The sequence below is a fragment of the Marmota flaviventris genome, chromosome 3, assembly GCF_047511675.1.
Source record: "Marmota flaviventris isolate mMarFla1 chromosome 3, mMarFla1.hap1, whole genome shotgun sequence".
Classification (NCBI taxonomy): Eukaryota; Metazoa; Chordata; class Mammalia; order Rodentia; family Sciuridae; genus Marmota; species Marmota flaviventris.
This window is the reverse complement of record NC_092500.1, coordinates 167,766,722-167,783,660: the sequence shown is the minus strand read 5'-3', so window position 1 is coordinate 167,783,660 and position 16,939 is coordinate 167,766,722. Positions and strand designations below refer to the sequence as shown.

At 49.0% G+C, this 16,939-nt stretch overlaps 1 protein-coding gene and 1 long non-coding RNA gene across 4 annotated transcripts in view; one reads left to right on the top strand and one right to left on the bottom strand.

The window, feature by feature from the left end:
- Positions 1 to 16,543, bottom strand: part of Dock5 (dedicator of cytokinesis 5) — a 189,478-nt gene extending 172,935 nt beyond the window's left edge. For 2 of the 3 annotated variants that reach the window (XR_011707190.1, XM_071610584.1), the window contains exon 1: positions 16,307 to 16,543. Coding sequence is in view for 2 of the 3 variants with exons in the window: in XM_071610584.1 (XP_071466685.1) it covers positions 16,307 to 16,349 (43 nt within the window). In the remaining variant the exon portion in view is untranslated. Of the gene's footprint in view, positions 1 to 15,511; positions 15,659 to 16,306 lie in introns of those variants that run through there. The other variant, XM_071610585.1, reaches the window with a different exon arrangement.
- Positions 8,783 to 10,642, top strand: LOC139705054 (uncharacterized). The gene is made up of 2 exons (XR_011706945.1): positions 8,783 to 9,129; positions 9,950 to 10,642. It is a non-coding gene; the product is annotated as an uncharacterized lncRNA (long non-coding RNA).
- Positions 16,544 to 16,939: the final 396 nt, after the last annotated feature.

The following is a 16,939-nucleotide window of genomic DNA, read 5'->3' as shown; positions in this document are numbered from 1 at the left end:
AAAGAGTCATAAAAAATTTCAAAAATGCTAGCCACAGGCAGCTTCTCTTCAAGCTTCACTGGGCAGCAGGTGGTTCCTGCATCCACCGTGGCAATGCTGACCTCAGCCTGACTTGGCTGCAAGGTGCTATGCCTGCAGAGCCAAGGGTCGTGGCCACGGTTGTGATGTCCAACACTCGTCCACAGGACCCAGACAGTGTCTACTAGTGACACCGCTAGACTAAGAGATGCTTTTATAGGAATGCTCCGTTTTGTTATTGAAATACTTCCTCTTACAGAATACTAGAGCAAGTGTTGAACACCCACTGCCTCTCAAAATACAACCCTCCCACCCACCATACTGGGTCGTCTTTAAAGAGGAGAGAAGTCACACGCTGGGTCGAACGGTTTCTCTACCGTGAAACAGAACTTAGATCCTGACACCAACCGACACAGTAAAACCAAAATGAATGAGATGGGATTCTGCAGGCTTTAAAATCGCAAGACTAATGTAAACGTGAACACTCCATCTTCCCTTACCTGAGGCAAATTCCTGTATTTTTTTAAATTATAAACAGAGAGACTAAGTGTGTCGTAAGTAATTAATTGACTGGAAGAAGACAAAGTGTCTTAGATTATAAATGACCACCAAGGATTCCGGGAACACTTGTCAAGCTACTTTTTTGCCAGTGTGTACAGGAATCAGAGCCGGAAGATGGCACAGAAGACCTGTGTGTGCCCAACCCGGCCAGGACAGCCTGTGTGACGTTTCAGTTGCTGGGTCTCTACGGCAGGGGTGGCAACGGACGCTTCCTCCGGTCACAGATCACATTAATAATAATAGGATTGTTAAGCTAAATTTATTTGTTTGAATTGGTTAATGCACTCGCATTGCACAAAATTCCATAAAAACTCTCCTTTCTACTTCTGACCCCAGATCACCAACTCCCTTCCAAGAAACAATCAACGGACTCTCCTTGTGTGTGCTTTCAGCATTCACAGATACAGAGGTACACTTCTGGCTGTTAAATCCAGTGCCTAAAACAGTGGCTGACACATAGTGGGCACCACAAAAACACTTTTTTTTTTTTTTTTGGTACCAAGGATTGAGCCCAGGGGCATTTAACCACTGAGCCACATCCCCAGCCTTTTTATATTTTTATTGAGAGACAGGGTCTCACTAAGTTGTTTAGGGCCTTGCTAAGTTGCTTGAGGCTGGCTTTGAACTCGAGATCCTCCTGGCCTCAGGCTCCTCAGCTGCTGGGCAAAAACACTTTTTTAATGAATCAAAACTATATATACTGTTGAGGGCCACAGCTGAGTCCGGATGACACACGGCACGGCATATTGCCAGAAGGGAGTGGTTGAGAGGTGATGCTAGCGAGCCATTGAGATGATGATGGTTATGTTAAGCTGTGCATTCAATTGTATATTTTGACCTTTACTGTTCCGAGGGGGAGTGCTGCGAGTGGACCCCGTGGAGGGTGAGGGTGGTGGAGGGTGAGAGTGTTCCCAGGGAGCCTGTGTGGAGTGCTGGTGGAGTTCGGCAATAAAGAGTTGCTGTTTTGAACCTACAAGTGCTTCGTGGCGGCTCGGTGATTTGTGCCCAGCCAGACTGTGGCAATATACTTTTGGTATATTGCTGTTTTACTCCAATATAGCCTGGAAACCGTCCACAGCAACGCGTTATGTAGAATACCTGGTCCTAAACCTTCTGTTTAGGTTTAATAGACACACAGAAAAGTACATACACCATCTAAGTACTTCTCACTAAATTTCCACAAACATTCGGAATACACCCACCTCACCAGTACCCAGACCAAGGAACAGAGTGAACACCACCAGTAATACAAATGCCTTGAAGTCCTGCTCACCAGAACATCCACGCCTCTACATCAGGGGAAACCACCACCCCTTCTGAGACTTCTGAGAGCTCGGGCTGGTCCGCCCTGCACAGGCGTGAACACAGTGCACTAATGCAGCTCATCCCGGTGTCAGCCGCCTTCTGCCTGCCTCTGGGTGCAGGAGACCCACCAGTCTTCCTGTGTGACCACGCAAGCACGCGATCTCCTTTATTATCCAACACGGCACATCACTGAGTTTGATTCCTTTTTGTGGCTATATGGTACTCCATTGTAGGTATATGCCATTGTAAGGGTAAAAGAAATTGAAGTTAAAGCGTAAAAGTTAAAGAGTAAAAGACCGGGTGTTGTAAAGTTTCTAAGCTGCAAGGTCTGAGTTAAAATGTAAAGGATGAGGTATTGTTAGGTTTCTATGCTACCTGCAAAACCTGAAATCCCTGTAGCTATTAGGACAATACAGGAATTGCCCAGTAAATATTCCCACTGACTCCCTGGTTGTCCAATAACTGGGGACTCTGTGTAACTGGTCACGTAGTCCTTTAGGCCCTAAAACCAATCAGTTTGAATGTGTACCCCGTTTAGAAATGACCTATCACTCCAGCCTGACCTGTTCCCGCCAATGAATGAACTAATCATGTTTAGGAGTTGTTGTTTGATTTTCCCACGGTGTATAATGATTTGTTAAAGGAGACTGTGATGTATGTAAAACCCCCGCCCTCCCAAAAAAAGTGTACTTAAGCAGTGCTCAGCCCCTGCTCGGGGCTCTGGGCTGTTTCCCCTTCTTGAGTGGGCACGGAGCCCCAGCATGCTGGTTCAATAAATCCCCTTCTGCCAATTGCATGAGTGGTCACTTGGTGGTCTCTTTCTCCGACGCTTCGCCTGACCCTTAGACCATAAATTACTAAGACCACTCCAAATTGAGCAATTGCTATAATGAATAATATAATGAAGTTTATCCGTATCATTTTTCCTTACATGAATACATAGATGGGATAAACTAAATAATTTCTAAGTCAAATGCTATATGCATTTTCAATTTTAACCATTACTATTACAATTGGATTTTTCAAACCATCATGATTCCAGAGACAGCAGTATTACCAGATACAACACTATACTAACTTCCCAATATTTTTTAACCTCAGGATCTTTTTTTTCTTGAGACAACAAACGTGTGAGTATGTTGCCAACATCGTTGATTTAGAAAAAAACAGGTAACACCATCAAAGTTCACAGAAGTTCTCAGAGTCCGGCCAGATGGAGAACAAGACTCTAAAACATATCAGACTGTCATTCTGTGACAGACAGGCCTTCTCGGCGAACCACAGTAAAGAGCAAGGACAACCTGCTACTGGTTCCTGTTCTGAAGAAGCCCAAAGCCCAGAAGGAGTGCCTCTGATATCAGGTAAACAGGAGAAGTCTGCTCCAGGAGAAGAGTGGTGTCTCTGCATGAGAAGGGGCCTCAGCTCCCTGTCGTGGACACAGCTGCCTGTTCCCATCCCAAAGACTGGACCAGGAGAAGCCGAATCATGGGAGAATGAGGTGCCTGATCCAAATGGCATCATCGGTTCATTCAAGATTCAGATCTAAAAAAATATTCATGCTCTTGGACTCCCAGGTCATTATTATCCTCCTCGATCATCAGTACACGCTTCCCTCGGCCCTGTACACAAGCCTGGAGGTGGTGAGAATGTCACATTACTTATTAAATGTTGTGACTGGTGTCAGGTCACTACCACTGTGCCGTGGACCCCGAAGTCTTGGGTCCACAGCAGGAAGGCCTGACCACATCAGAAGTCAGTGGCCAAAGCATGGACCACAGGTGTCCCCCACTTTACAGGCTCAAACCTCCTGAGATGCCCTTCCTTCCCAGAACCCTCAAAAAGAGGAAGCTGCTTTAACAGCCGGATCCCATTCATAACCAACCTTCACCTGGGGAGGAGAGAGAGAGGATGGGGTGCGGGGAGAGAAGACCGGGCCACTTTTTCCCTCTTGAGATGCAGATTTGAAAAAGAAACTTCCTCTCTCCCAAGGCAGCTACCAGACAAACAAGTCAAAACAAAAACCTGCTACCAGCAGAGGGATTCTGGATCAGTCACTTTATGCCTCTGGGGCCTTTTTTTTTCCCCTCTATAAAATGAGGGTGTCAGCCAAGAGCTGGTGTCTGCAGGCTCTGAAGATTTTACGGTGCTCTACATAAAAGGGCCAAACTGTGGGGGTTTTATTACAGTCGGATGTCTTAGCCTTAAAGCTCATCTCCGGCAGGAAAGCCCAGGGCAAGAGAGCCCCGCGGTTCCAGCTCACAAAGTCCAGGTACAGGGCAGAACACACCTTGCCCCAGGTCCACAGGTGCGGCTGGGCCCAGGATGTGTCCTTAGTCACCTTGGCTGAGTCAGCAAAGAGATGTTCTCAAAAGGGAGTTAGTCTCGGCTGCCCCCTCCTTCCCTCCACTGTTCTCAACACCAGGCTCCTCAGGGAGGGAGGCGGGGGTCCAGCTAGGATGGGTGTGGACGTGAGAGAAGATGGAGCCGTCGGGGCAGGGGGATGATGGACAACAGGCTATGTGATGGCGCGGAGCTTGGTGACACACAAAGCCCACTTTTGTCTCCAGCTCGGAAAGGAGCTGCCAGCAATTCAGACCATTGTTGGAGGGAGCCCCGACTGCCAGCCCAGGCTCCCCGAGGACACGGCCCCAGCATCGCCTGGAAAAATACCATCCACACGCTCATCGGCCGCTTCCCCTCGCTCACCCACATCTGCCTGAAAAGGATCTCTCAAAAAAGCATTTCTTAAAGCTTAACAAGAGAAACCCCAAGAATGCCAAGGTCAGTCAAGGTCACAGGATCCCTAAAGAATCATGCCCTTGGGCATCCAGACCTGTCATGGGGGATGCTCACCTTTTAGATGGAGGAGAAAACTATTTTTCCCTTTTTTCAAAATAATGAGTAAAGAACAAACTGTGTGACCTCAGGCACATTCTGGGACCCCAGTGATCTGGGTCAAGTCCATTACAACTCATCTCAAAGTCCTGGATGAGTCCTTTTTTTAATCTTTTGAAAGGACTAAAAATCATCTCCATGCATGAGGCAACACTTATGTCGCTATATAGAATATAGCTGGGAACAGGCCAAGTTGGGAAGCATTCAGCTTTATGGAAAAACTCATTACGGTGAGATCTGATTTCTTACCTTCAAACCCTTAAAAATTTAGATGAGGGGAAACAGAAAATCAACTTTTTGGTACTAGGGATTGAGCCAATTAACAAGTAGCATGAAAAATTTGACCACCACAAAAATTTTGGCAAACTAACTTTCTAGCATGACGACTTCTGCTCAGCAGCACCTCGGAGGGGCTCTGAATCACATTTCTTCCGCTCTGTGTTCCACAGGATCTTACCTTTGCCCCTTAATTACCCGGTGTGCAGTACCTGTGTTCTTGTTATAAAGCATCACAAGTGGCCGGGCACGGTGGTGGCACACGCCTATAATCCCAGAGGCTTGGGAGGCTGAGGCAAGAGGATCGCAAGTTCAAGGCCAGCCTCAGTAACTTAGCGAGGCCCTAAGCAACTTAGTGAGTCCCTGTCTCAAAATAAAAATATAAAAAAGGGCTGGGAATATGGCTGAGCATCTAAGTGCCCCTGGGCTCAATCCCTAGTACCGAAGGAAAAAAAAAGCATCCTACGTAAGTCCTTTTTGGTAACAGGAGGTGAATGAATCTCCATGTGCTGCTTCTTCCTTAGGCCACGCCTTCCGCAGCAGGTGCTCAATAGCCCTTCTGGAATGCCTCGTCCTCCACAACTCCCCATGAGTGGAGAGGGCTGTATCAGGCCCGCTGCTTCTTCCCACCTAATAATAAATGCAACCTTCACCATTTCAGGTCCTCTCCGCCCCTCACTCACACACACTTTTGCTTGCGTGGTTTATGAAACCCACTTGCTCTCCTGTTCCAATGTCCCTTTTCCTAATGCCCTTCTCCTCTCTCCCAGGAAGCACACACAGGGCCGTCTTCTCCAAAGAGCGGTCAAGACCCTCCACTGGTGGGCAAGACGGGGCTGATGTGGACAAGGTGCTGAGGCTTCTCTGATGCACCCAGCACATGCCCACTGGGCCAACCGGGAGCCAGGGGCTATTCTTGGAGCTGGGCGTGCTGACCAAAAAGAGTTCTGACCTCACAGCTTTACCTTCCAGTGGGAGAGACAGACAGTCAACACCAGCAGAGAGGGAGAGGGCGGGACACCCAGGTGCCAACCTGCGGGGAGGTGCCAACGAGCCGGGGCCTCAGAGAAGAGTCTCTCCAAGGACAGGTTATTTGAAGGAAGACCTGGGTAATCGAAGAGAGATGGACGCAGTAAGGTGTGTGCATTCCACAGAGGGAGGGGCAGGTGCCCCGGCCCTGAGCAAGCCCAGCAGCGGACGTTAAGCCCGTGTGGCTGGAATGGAGGGAGGGAAAGGGAGGCGGATGTCCTAGCTGCCAGGGAAATACACAGGAGCCCAGCCAGGGAGGCGTCAACTCCGGGTCTCACCTGTGACAGGCTCCCCTGGCCACTGTCTGCAGAGTGACTGACAGAGGAGAGCAAAGGAGATGGCCAAGAGGCCAGGCAGCGGCTCTGGGCAGGAGACGCAGTAAACAGAGACAGTGTGGAGTGGGGCTTTGGGGACACATTTCAGAGGCAGGACAGATGACCTGGATGACAGATGGAACGTGGGGCGAGTCCCAGTTGGTGGCGGGAGCTACTGGACGGACATAGAGGAACTGGGGAAGGTGCAGGTCTGGAGTCAGAGTCAGGGAGGGTCAGACTCCTGTCCTGCACGTGGAAAGCAGGGGCTGCTCCTCTGAGAGCCAGGAGAGGTGCTTGCTCAGCTGGATGGGACACCAGGACTGGAAAACTCTGGAGGGGACACCAGGACTGGAAGACTCTGGAGGGGACAGAATCCCAAAGTCCAAGTCAGAGGGTGAGGTTGCTCGGCAGCAGGTGGATAAAGGCGATGCAGAATCAATCCAGCCTGGGTGGTCCACGTTAGGACATCTGACGAGGCAGGAGGGCAGGGAGGTGGGGACCAGGGAGGAAACCATGGAGGTGGGGTCAGAAAGCTAGAGAAAGCACTTCAAGAAGGAAAAGACAAACTGCATCAAATCTGTCTAAGACACAAACATGAAGACGCGCAGCGCCCCCCCCCCCCCCCACACACACACAGAGAAAGTGATTTCCACTTTCAATTCTCCCCACATGCACACACACCCCGTGAAGCAGCATCTGGCTCTGTTGCCCAGGCTGGTCTTGAACCCTGGGCTCAAGCATCCACCTGACCTCCCAAGTTGCTGGGAGGACAGGCGTGCACCACTGTGCCCAGCTGATGGTCTTCGTATCTAACTACAGTGGATCCTCATTATTTGAAGACTCCGTATTTATGAATTTGTCTACTCACCAAAGTTTATTTGTAACCCCAAAGTCAATACTCCTGATGCCTTCACCAACCTGTGGCAGACCAGGGCAGAACAATAAATAATGGACAGGTTCCCAGCCTTCCTGTTTCAGCTCAACGTCCTTTTCAAGGTCTATCTATGGCAGTGGTGCTTTTCTTGTGATCTTTGGAGAACAGCCCTGGAGCGTAGAGCTGAAAGGTTAACCTTCTAGAGCACAGGAAGGCATGGGTGGATAAAACGCGTACGTTGGATACGCTTTCTTCAGATACGAGTTACAGCCCTGCTGGCTGTGAGTTCAGTTTTGGCAAATCAACTCTATATAAAGTATCTTTAAAAGAAACACATTAAATAAGGTGATGTGTTGGTCAGCTGATACAAACACGGTGACCAGAGGCACACAGGACCTAACCGCACGCTTCCATGAGAACCGAGGGCTCAAGACAGGAGTTCTCCTCCTCCCTGGGGGGAATGCTCCCCAGTCTTCATGGAACTGAGGAATGTACTGAACCCTGCGTACACCCTGTTCTTTCCTGTACGTATGTATATCCTATGACAAAATTTAAAAATCAGGCATGGTGAGATATTAAGCACAAAAAGTAATAATAAAATAGAACATCCATAACAATATACTGTAATAAAATTCCTGATGCCACTGCCCTGGCACTGCGGAGCCATTATTAAGTAAAATAAAGGTTCCCTGAACAAAAGCCCTGTCATACTGTGGCAGTCAATCTGAAAAGTGAGAAGGCTACTAAAGAGACGAACAGGTGGGTAGCATATAAAGCATGGATACTGGACAAGGGGAGGCCTCATGGCCTGGCATGACAGAGCTAAGAGGGGAGAGATTTCATCACGCTACTCGGAACAGCACACAATTTAAAACTTACGAACCGTGGGCTGGGTTGTAGCTTGGTGGTAAAGTCTAGGCCGAGCATGCTCAAGGCTCTGGGTCAAGCCCTAGCATCAAATACATAAATAAAACTTATGAACGGCTCCTCCTGGGATTTGCCGTTTAATTCTTTCAGACTACTGTCGATCACGGGTAACTAGGACTGTGAAGAGCAAAACCAAGGACGAGGAGGGCCTAGTGTCCTCACTCGGTATCTGCTGTGACCTCCTAGGACATCACCACCACAAATAAGGAGAACTCATAGGCTAACAAAGAGAAGGCTCAGCTGTCCACCAGCCTCCCCGCTCCCCGGTGAAGACAAGCAGGATGGTTCTGGCCTTGACAGGTGACGGTGTCCAGCCAGAATCCCACACTCTGTTCTTTTTGTTGCCTTTATGTGCACGGTTGCTCCTTTCGATGGTGAGTGACAGGAACGACGCAAGGTCTTCTTTTTCAATAACTGCTCCAGTGGAAAAGAGAAGAAAATATTGCAGATGGCAAGTGGGTATGGCCCTTGCCAAGGAGGTACTCCACAATGGCACCTGGACACGGGAAGGATCAGATGGCAGATGAACAGCTGGAGCTTGGGAACACAACATGGAGCCGACTTTGGTTTAGGAGATTGTTAGAGTCTGTAAAGAAGTCAAAATAACACCTGGCATTTTGCCAGGGGAATGTTAGAGTTCGTAAACAAGTCTGGATGGTGCCTGGCAAAATGCCAGAGGGAGTGGTTTGAGAAGTAACAAAAGCGAGCCATTAAGTGTGGAGATTCCTGATTGGTTGACTGCTGTATCTAGTTTATGCTAATTAGATAAGCTGTGTGGAATGTATAAATACTGCTCCTGTCCTGCAATAAACGGCTCCCACTCCTGCTGTATCAACGTACACAAGTTATTCGTCACCCCCCAGGTTATTTTGCTGCAGCCGGACTGCCACAGATGGTGGCCCGTTACGGGGAGCCCCGGGACACTCGGGGGTAAGTGACGAAAAAAGCTGCCCGTCCATAGATAGGACGGGAGCAAATCTGCTCGTCCCTAGGCAGATAGGGCGAGAGGAAAAATGGTCATTTCAAGAAAATGGAGAAGATTGATACAGTATGTTTGTGTCTTGTTTTGTCTTGAAATGTTGTATTGTCTTTGTGATGAAAATATGGAAGGGGTGAGAAGTAAATTTCTAAGGGAAGAAGGCACCCCAGTGGAACCAAGAATAGTTAGGGCATGTGTTGATAAGAGCCCAGGAACTCTAGTCAGAAAGAAAAAGAAAGTTCAGAAGAAGAAGGATTATCAGGAAAAAAGTTGCAGCAAAAGGCTATTACTAAATACTTTTCGTTACCGGAGGGTGCGTGAAGCGGAGAGGCGGCTGCCGAGTGTGCAAGCCGGTCACAGCGCAGCAAGGATTTTCCAAGAGGCGGCGGCGGCGACTGGCCCTTCCCTGCCTCCTGGCCGGGGAGCTGGCTCTTCCACTGCCGCGAGCCCAAATCTAGACCTGACCTGGAGGCACAGTCTCGCAGGCTCTTGCTCCCTGTGCCCGGTGGCAGTTTGAGTCCGGGACACTCCCCAGGGCCATCTGGGGCTGCCCAGGCACTACAGCCAGCAGAAGACGCTACTGGTGTCCCTGATGTTTGGTCATTTTCAATGCCAATAACAGCTACAATGGTTCTCCCACACCTGGAAGCTGATGAGTAATGAGCACTATTAATGCTTATTTCAAATGTAAAAAACCTTGAGATAATGTATTAAATCATTCAGAAGGTTATTTTCTTAGTGCCTGCTGAAATGCTACAGGATTTTCTTTAGCCATCCAGAGTTCCTGCCTTTGTCCCAGTGCCGGTGAAGAGCAAGGTGGAAGAATTTCCAGTGTTGCTGAAAACCAGACGAGACTTCCGCTGAGAAACGGACGAGACTTCGGATCAAGCTAGTTGCCTGCAGAATTTACCTGGACTGTGATTTAAGCTAGCTGCCTGCAGAACTTACCTGGACTGTTAGTTAATCTATTGAGACACTGTTTTACCTGGACTGAGACAACAAACTGTAATCTACAACAAATTGTAACTCGGTATCTTTGCAAATGGTGTCATTGCTGGTATAATTTTTCCAAGGGCTTCTTGCATGGAGCCATCAATTGGCTTGGTATTGTGGCATTTTGTATCCTCCCTTTCTGTTTGTAGCAGGTTATTTATGGTGTTTCTGTAAAAACCACTATGGTTGTTATTTAAATTAAACAAAAGGGGGAAATGTTAGAGTCTGTAAAGAAGTCAAAATAACACCTGGCATTTTGCCAGGGGAATGTTAGAGTTCGTAAACAAGTCTGGATGGTGCCTGGCAAAATGCCAGAGGGAGTGGTTTGAGAAGTAACAAAAGTGAGCCATTAAGTGTGGAGATTCCTGATTGGTTGACTGCTGTTATCTAGTTTATGCTAATTAGATAAGCTGTGTGGAATGTATAAATACTGCTCCTGTCCTGCAATAAACGGCTCCTACTCCTGCTGTATCAACGTACACAAGTTATTCGTCACTCCCCCCCCCCCCAGTTATTTTGCTGCAGCCTGACTGCGGCAGGAGATTACATGGTTATGGGTGAGAAATTCATCTTCTGGGGACCTTGTTTTCCCATCTGGAAAAGGGGACAGCAGCATGTCCCAGCACTACCAGGATGACTTCATGAAACAACATGTGAGGCTGCAGTGCTCAAACGTGGGTCTCACAGGCCCTGTATGCCCTTCAAGTCTCTGAGGACCCCCAAAGAGCTTTCGTCCGTGTGGGTTATACCTATCGCTAGTTTCCCTATGGAATCCAAATTGACGCTTTTAAAACATACTAATTTAAAATCACCATGATCCCATACACATCAGCAACCACACAGGCCTTTCATAAATGAAATTATTTTTCCAAACAAAAACACTTGGAAGCGTGGCATTGTTTTGCATGTCTGTGTATCACTTCAGCATCTGGCTTCTCAGAGGACGGCCAGCTCCTCCTACCCACCTCTGGGTCCAGCTGGTGCCACTGTGCACGTCACAGCACCACTGGGAAAGTCCACGTTCACTTAACAGAGAATGACAACAAGCTAATGACATCTCAGCAGTATAATGCAACAACTTTTCATCACATGAACCCTCTGAAAATATCTCCAAGACCCCTTCGTGGCCCTGGACCATAATGAAATAAACTATTCAAAAACAACTTGTTCAGAAAAGTTTGGATCAGTACCTCACAAAGTAAGTTCTTAGTGAATATTAATTTTCCCGTCCTTTTTCCTTAGCCTCAGTGTTCTCAGAACATGAGCATATGAGGGCAGGGACTTCCTCAGGTGAATACAACTATGTAATGTCTAGCACCGTGTCACAGGTAGAGAGGTGAAGGACAAGTGTCACTACTGTCACTGCTGATCACGTGATTCTGTAACTAATTAGCCTTGTGATCATCAGCCAAAGATTCCTAATCTGGGTTGGATGGGAGGTATGCCCCCAAAAGCTCCAGTGTTACTGCACAAGGCAAAGTTGTTAAATGATTGAGAGTTGCAACTTCACCTGTGGATTGATCCATTTGATGGGTTAGTAGTTTGAATGGATCACTGCGAGGTAACTGTAGAGGTAACTGTAGAGGCATGGGGTGTGCCTTGGGGATTATACATTTTGCCCCTGGGCTCCTCCCTCCTCCTCTCCTTTCTTCTCTCCCCCCACCCCAAATGCCATGAGCTCAGGAGCCTCCTCTGCCACACCTTCCGCCATGACATTCTGTCTCAGCGTGGGCTAAGAGCCATGGAGCTAGCCCGCCACAGACTGAAACTCTGACCCTGTGCAACCAAAACAAATTTTTCTCCTCTAAGTAGTTCTAGTCAAGTATTCCAGTCCCAGCAACGAAAAGGTGACTAACATCATCTGAGCTCAAATTCAGAGGGTCCAAGGATTTGACTGGGAATGAAAGTTACACTCCTGCTTTCTGACACTCAGCATTTACCTCACCTCTGACCGCAAGCAGGAAGCCACAGTTGATCTAGGAGTGCCTGTGACACTGCCACCAACAGAAACTACCGGTACTTTCATATCATATCACGGTGACTGCAGATATCTTGGAATCATATGAGCTCATCACTGATTCAAAATTATAGTAGCTATTATCTGGATCTCACTATTTAATGCATTAATAATAAAAAGCACACATAATATCTAAAAATTTGAAAAGGAACTTGACAACTTTATTTCAATACAATGGGTCTCTCTTTGAATCATCTGTACTTCACTTGATGCATTTAGAAATATCATTCTAAGGGCCTACTGGTTTCACTGCTTTGCCAAAGTGGTGCATGTTCCCCAAAAGGAAAGCACTCCCTGTGTGAAGCAATTCACTGTACCTCTTCTGGTACCAAGTTCCTCTCCTTCAAAGGAAACTGGATGAGTCACTCTAAGAACCCTCCTCCCAGGTCACTGTCACACCCCAGCTAGTGCATGAGAAATATGATGTCCACAGAGAGGAAGAATCGGATGAGCAGCATCAGCACATCTGGATGCATTAACAAAGACCCCCAAGAATTGGGCTTAATCTTCAATCAGTATGTGAGGATCTACTCTACACGAAAATATGCTTTTGGACTAATTGGGGCAAGCACAGCTAAACCATCAAAGGGCTAACACTGAAAGCAAATATTTCCCCAATTTACCTTTTCTCACACTATAGAAAGGGATACTGGAAATCCCAACATGCAATAATGTATTACTTTTGGGGCTGGGGTTGTGGCTCAGTGGTAGAGCACTTGCCTAATATGTGTGAGGTTTTACTGACTTCAATTCACAGCACCGCATATAAATAAATAAGTAAATAAAATAAAGATCCATCAACAACTAATAAAAATTAAAATAAAATAGTGTACTACTTTGCAAAAAATCCATAACCAACATAACCTGTGGCTGTTCTTGACATAATGGTTTGTCTGGAAGCGGACTTCAAATATGCTTCAATAATTCAAAAACCAATTTACATATTTGTCACTAATATCTGCTTAAAATTCATATAGAATTTTATACCTTTATATATGTGAAAGAGAGAAAGAGAGCGGGAGAGGAAGGTAAAAGAAAAAGGAAATAAAAAGGAACCAAGGAGGAAGAGAAAATGTCACCTGGCCCCAGGAAAGTGCACTTGTTCTAAGCACTTAGCACTAAGCACCTCACTGGAGTACCAGAGTACTCTAAGTTCCAAGAATCAAGTCTAAGATACTCTTACTTGATAACACAGCAAACACACATGGGCCACTTAGACCCACTAAATACTAGAGTTTGAGTCAAATGTATTACATTCAAGGACTAAGAAGAACTCCCAGACCCACTGCACTACTGTCCCTATAGAAAAGTCTAGGCCATGTCAGGAAAAGCCAAGCAAGCACCAAAAGAAAACTAGATAGTGAAGACCATTAGCTTCATTGGACATAATCCGAATGCAGACCAAAGCTCTGCCCTCATGCACAGCCCTGCAGACTCCTCTGCCACGCCCAGCTACAGCAGGGGCTAGCTCTCAGTCATGGCCAGGTCTCAAGAGGCCCAGCCTATGATTTCCTTCACCCATGAACCATACCCCCACCAGCAGATGTGACACTGGTCCTGAACACTTTGTGTACTGTTCTTCCCTAGGATACATACCTATGATAAAGTTTAATTTATAAGTTAGGCACAGTAAGAGATCAACAATAACTTACAATAAAACAGAGTAATTACAACAGTATGCGGTCATAAAGTTTAAGTGAATGTGCTCTCTGGAATTTTCCATTTCATATGTTCAGAACTCAGCCGGTAAGAGACACCGTGATTAAGGAGGAGGCTACACACACCTGGCACACCTCCTGGGTGACAAGGATACAAGACCACAACCTTCGGCATCACTGATGAGCATGAGAGGCTAAGCAGCACACTAAGTTATAGCACAATACAGGGACTGTGACGGAGGTTTGGGAAGATCTGGCAAAAAGCAAATTTGAAGGAGGCAGTGAGAGCAGACTGTGGGATGCAGAATCAGGAGAGAACTCTCAGCAGGGGACAAGCATGATGGGAGCAAAGTCCAAAGGAGGGACTCTCATGGCATACTGCTGCACCAGGGGGTAATGAAAGCAGCAGTCAGATAATGTGAAGAGGTGGAACCCCGACTCTGGGAACCTGTAAGCCACGGAAGCCTTCCCAGCAGCCGGGAATCCAACAACAATGCAACTTCAAACAATGGCGTCAACACTTCAGTTAATGAGTTCTAACTGTGGGTTCTTTTCTCAAATTCACACCAGCCAGAATCTATTATGTCTAGTGAAGTAAATGTCCCAAATTACCTCCTGGGGCAATCTGCTTATGCTAGTACCCAGTGCAATCCAAATATTTTTCTTGACTGATGATAAGTAACACCAAACTGACTCCAGAACATGGGGGGTGGGGAGGATTAAGGAATTAAAAAGAAAACATCATACTTGCTCCTGTGACTATGGCAATAAAAACCACATTTTTGGAACATGTTTGCATTAAGTCATAATATTTTTGGAAACAGCTTTTAACCTAGTTAAGCAAAATTAGAATTGATAACATTTGTGTAATTAGTAATCAGCGATTAGGCACTGCTGAATATGATTTCATTCAGCAATTAGTACTCCATAATACTCAAATTAATTGATTTCATTTTTTTCTGGCCCCACCCCTTGATGCTGGAGATGGAACCCAGGGCCCGGGGCATGTTACTCACATCCAATCCTCCAGCTATTTTTGAGCATTTCACTTCCATAATTACAGGCTACTTCTGTACCTGGTGAGGAGTCCCAGTCTCCTATGAAGCCTCAGGACTGAACCATGACCTGGTGATTTGGGGCAAAAGAAATATCCCTACTCCCTTCTGAGCTGTAGCCATGAGAGAGCGCAAAGATTCCAAAAGTAACTTAAAGGCAAAAAAAAAAAAAAACACTTTTTGAAAAAGAGGGATAATAATACACACGCAGGCTCACTCTGGATCAATCTAAGGATATAGTAAATATGAGAAGATTAAAAAAAAAAAAAAACCTCACTCATGGCCACGGAGACATCTAGAGATGTTAAGTGTCTGTGAAATTGAATTGGCTGTCAAAGCACAGGATAAAACCTTGGGGACTGCTCCCCCATAACCAGGAGGTGAGGGAAAAGAGGGGCACGGAAGAGAGTGGCGTAAGATTCAATTCCCAACAGGACGAATGAATGAACTGGAGGAAGTGATAAATTCTCAGCACACACAACAGTTTCTAGGAGAGGCTCCCTTCCAGGTCCAACTGCCCTGCTAATGGCCCGGCTGATGGCAGCAGCCTCCCACCAGACCTCAACCACCTCGCTCCTAGATGAAAAGTGAAAGCATCGCGGTTTTCCACCTGGGTCAAGCCATCCACTGTTTCGGATCCACGCCAACATCACAGGGGATCCCCGGGCGACCGGCGGCTGTCCCACACCGCGGTCACTAAAGCCACGCGCCAGCACAAGCCCGGTCCCGCAGACCGATGCAAAGTGCTCAGGATACCCTGTGGGGAATCTCGGGGTTCGGAAGTGCATCTCACACCTCTCTCCCCAAGCTCGCGAGGGACCAGCGATCGCAGCCCCAGCCCCGGCCACCCCTTCCCACGCCACACTTCCTGTCCCTCCGTCACCTCCATACCGCAACTTTCAGCTTCCCATTTCGCCTACAACTGATATCAGGACTAGAGTCCTGGGGCGGCTTCCCTCCCCAACTCCTCACTTCGAGAAGGAAAGTGCAGGAGGGAGCCGGAAGGCTCTGGCACCGCGAGCACCCGTCCCCAGCGTCGCTCTGGGCGGGCTACCTACTGCAGGAGCGACTCAGGACGGGACGCAGCGCGGGAGCCGCAGAGCTGCGGGCCCCAGTGGGCCACCCGCGGCTGCCTCGCCTGGACGTTCCTACCCGCAACGTGCTTCAGCTTGGGGACCACCGTCCCGAAGCCTAACTGCATTTTTTGCCACTCGGGTTCCCCAAACCCGGAGCGAGTTCCCCCACTGCGATCCCCTCCCACCCCCAGGCTGCAGCGGCCGGAGCCAGGGCAGCGGGAGCAGGGTCCCGGTCCGCCCGCGCCGGCGCCAGGCGGCCCAACTTTGCGCGAGCTTGGTCCCGCCGCTCCGGGCGAACTTGGCGGCGGCGGGGTGGGGCACGCACTCACCAACCCCGTACTTCTGCCTCTTGGTCGGGATCCAGCGGGCCATGGCGGCGACCTCGCCTGGCGACGGCGGCGGCGGCGGCTACAGCTCCTCCAGCGCCGGCCGCCGCCGCGCGTTCCTGCGCGCCCCGGGCTCTTCCGCCATGTTCGGCAAACTTCGCCCAGACTCCGCGCCGGCTGTCTCCCCGCAGCGCCGCCCCGGCTCGCGCCCGCACCGCGCCACCCGCGGTCACCTGCAGGGCTGGCGGCCGCGCCGCCGTGCGCGCCCCTCCCAGCGCCGCCCCGGCCCCTCCCGCCGGCCGCGCCCTCCGCCCGCCGGGGCCGCCTCCGAGCCCGGAGCCGCCGGCGCCGTCTCTCCCGCCCTCGCCCGGGAGGCCGACTAGCTGCGGCTCCGCCTAGCGCGCTCGCCGAAGCCGCTTCCCACGGCGGACTGGGGTCTAGCTCTTTCCTTTTAGTGGTCTGCCCTTTTCCCCGCCTCCCCACCCGGAGGAAGCCCTGGAGGCTGGATCCCGCGGGGCGGCTTCCCAGCCGCCGGCGTCCGGGGACTGGAGGCGCAGGGCACACCCGGGCAGCGGGCGCGGGGTGCGGGCTGCGCTCCCCTGCGCGCGGGAGTCTCGGAAGGAGAAGGAGCTAGTG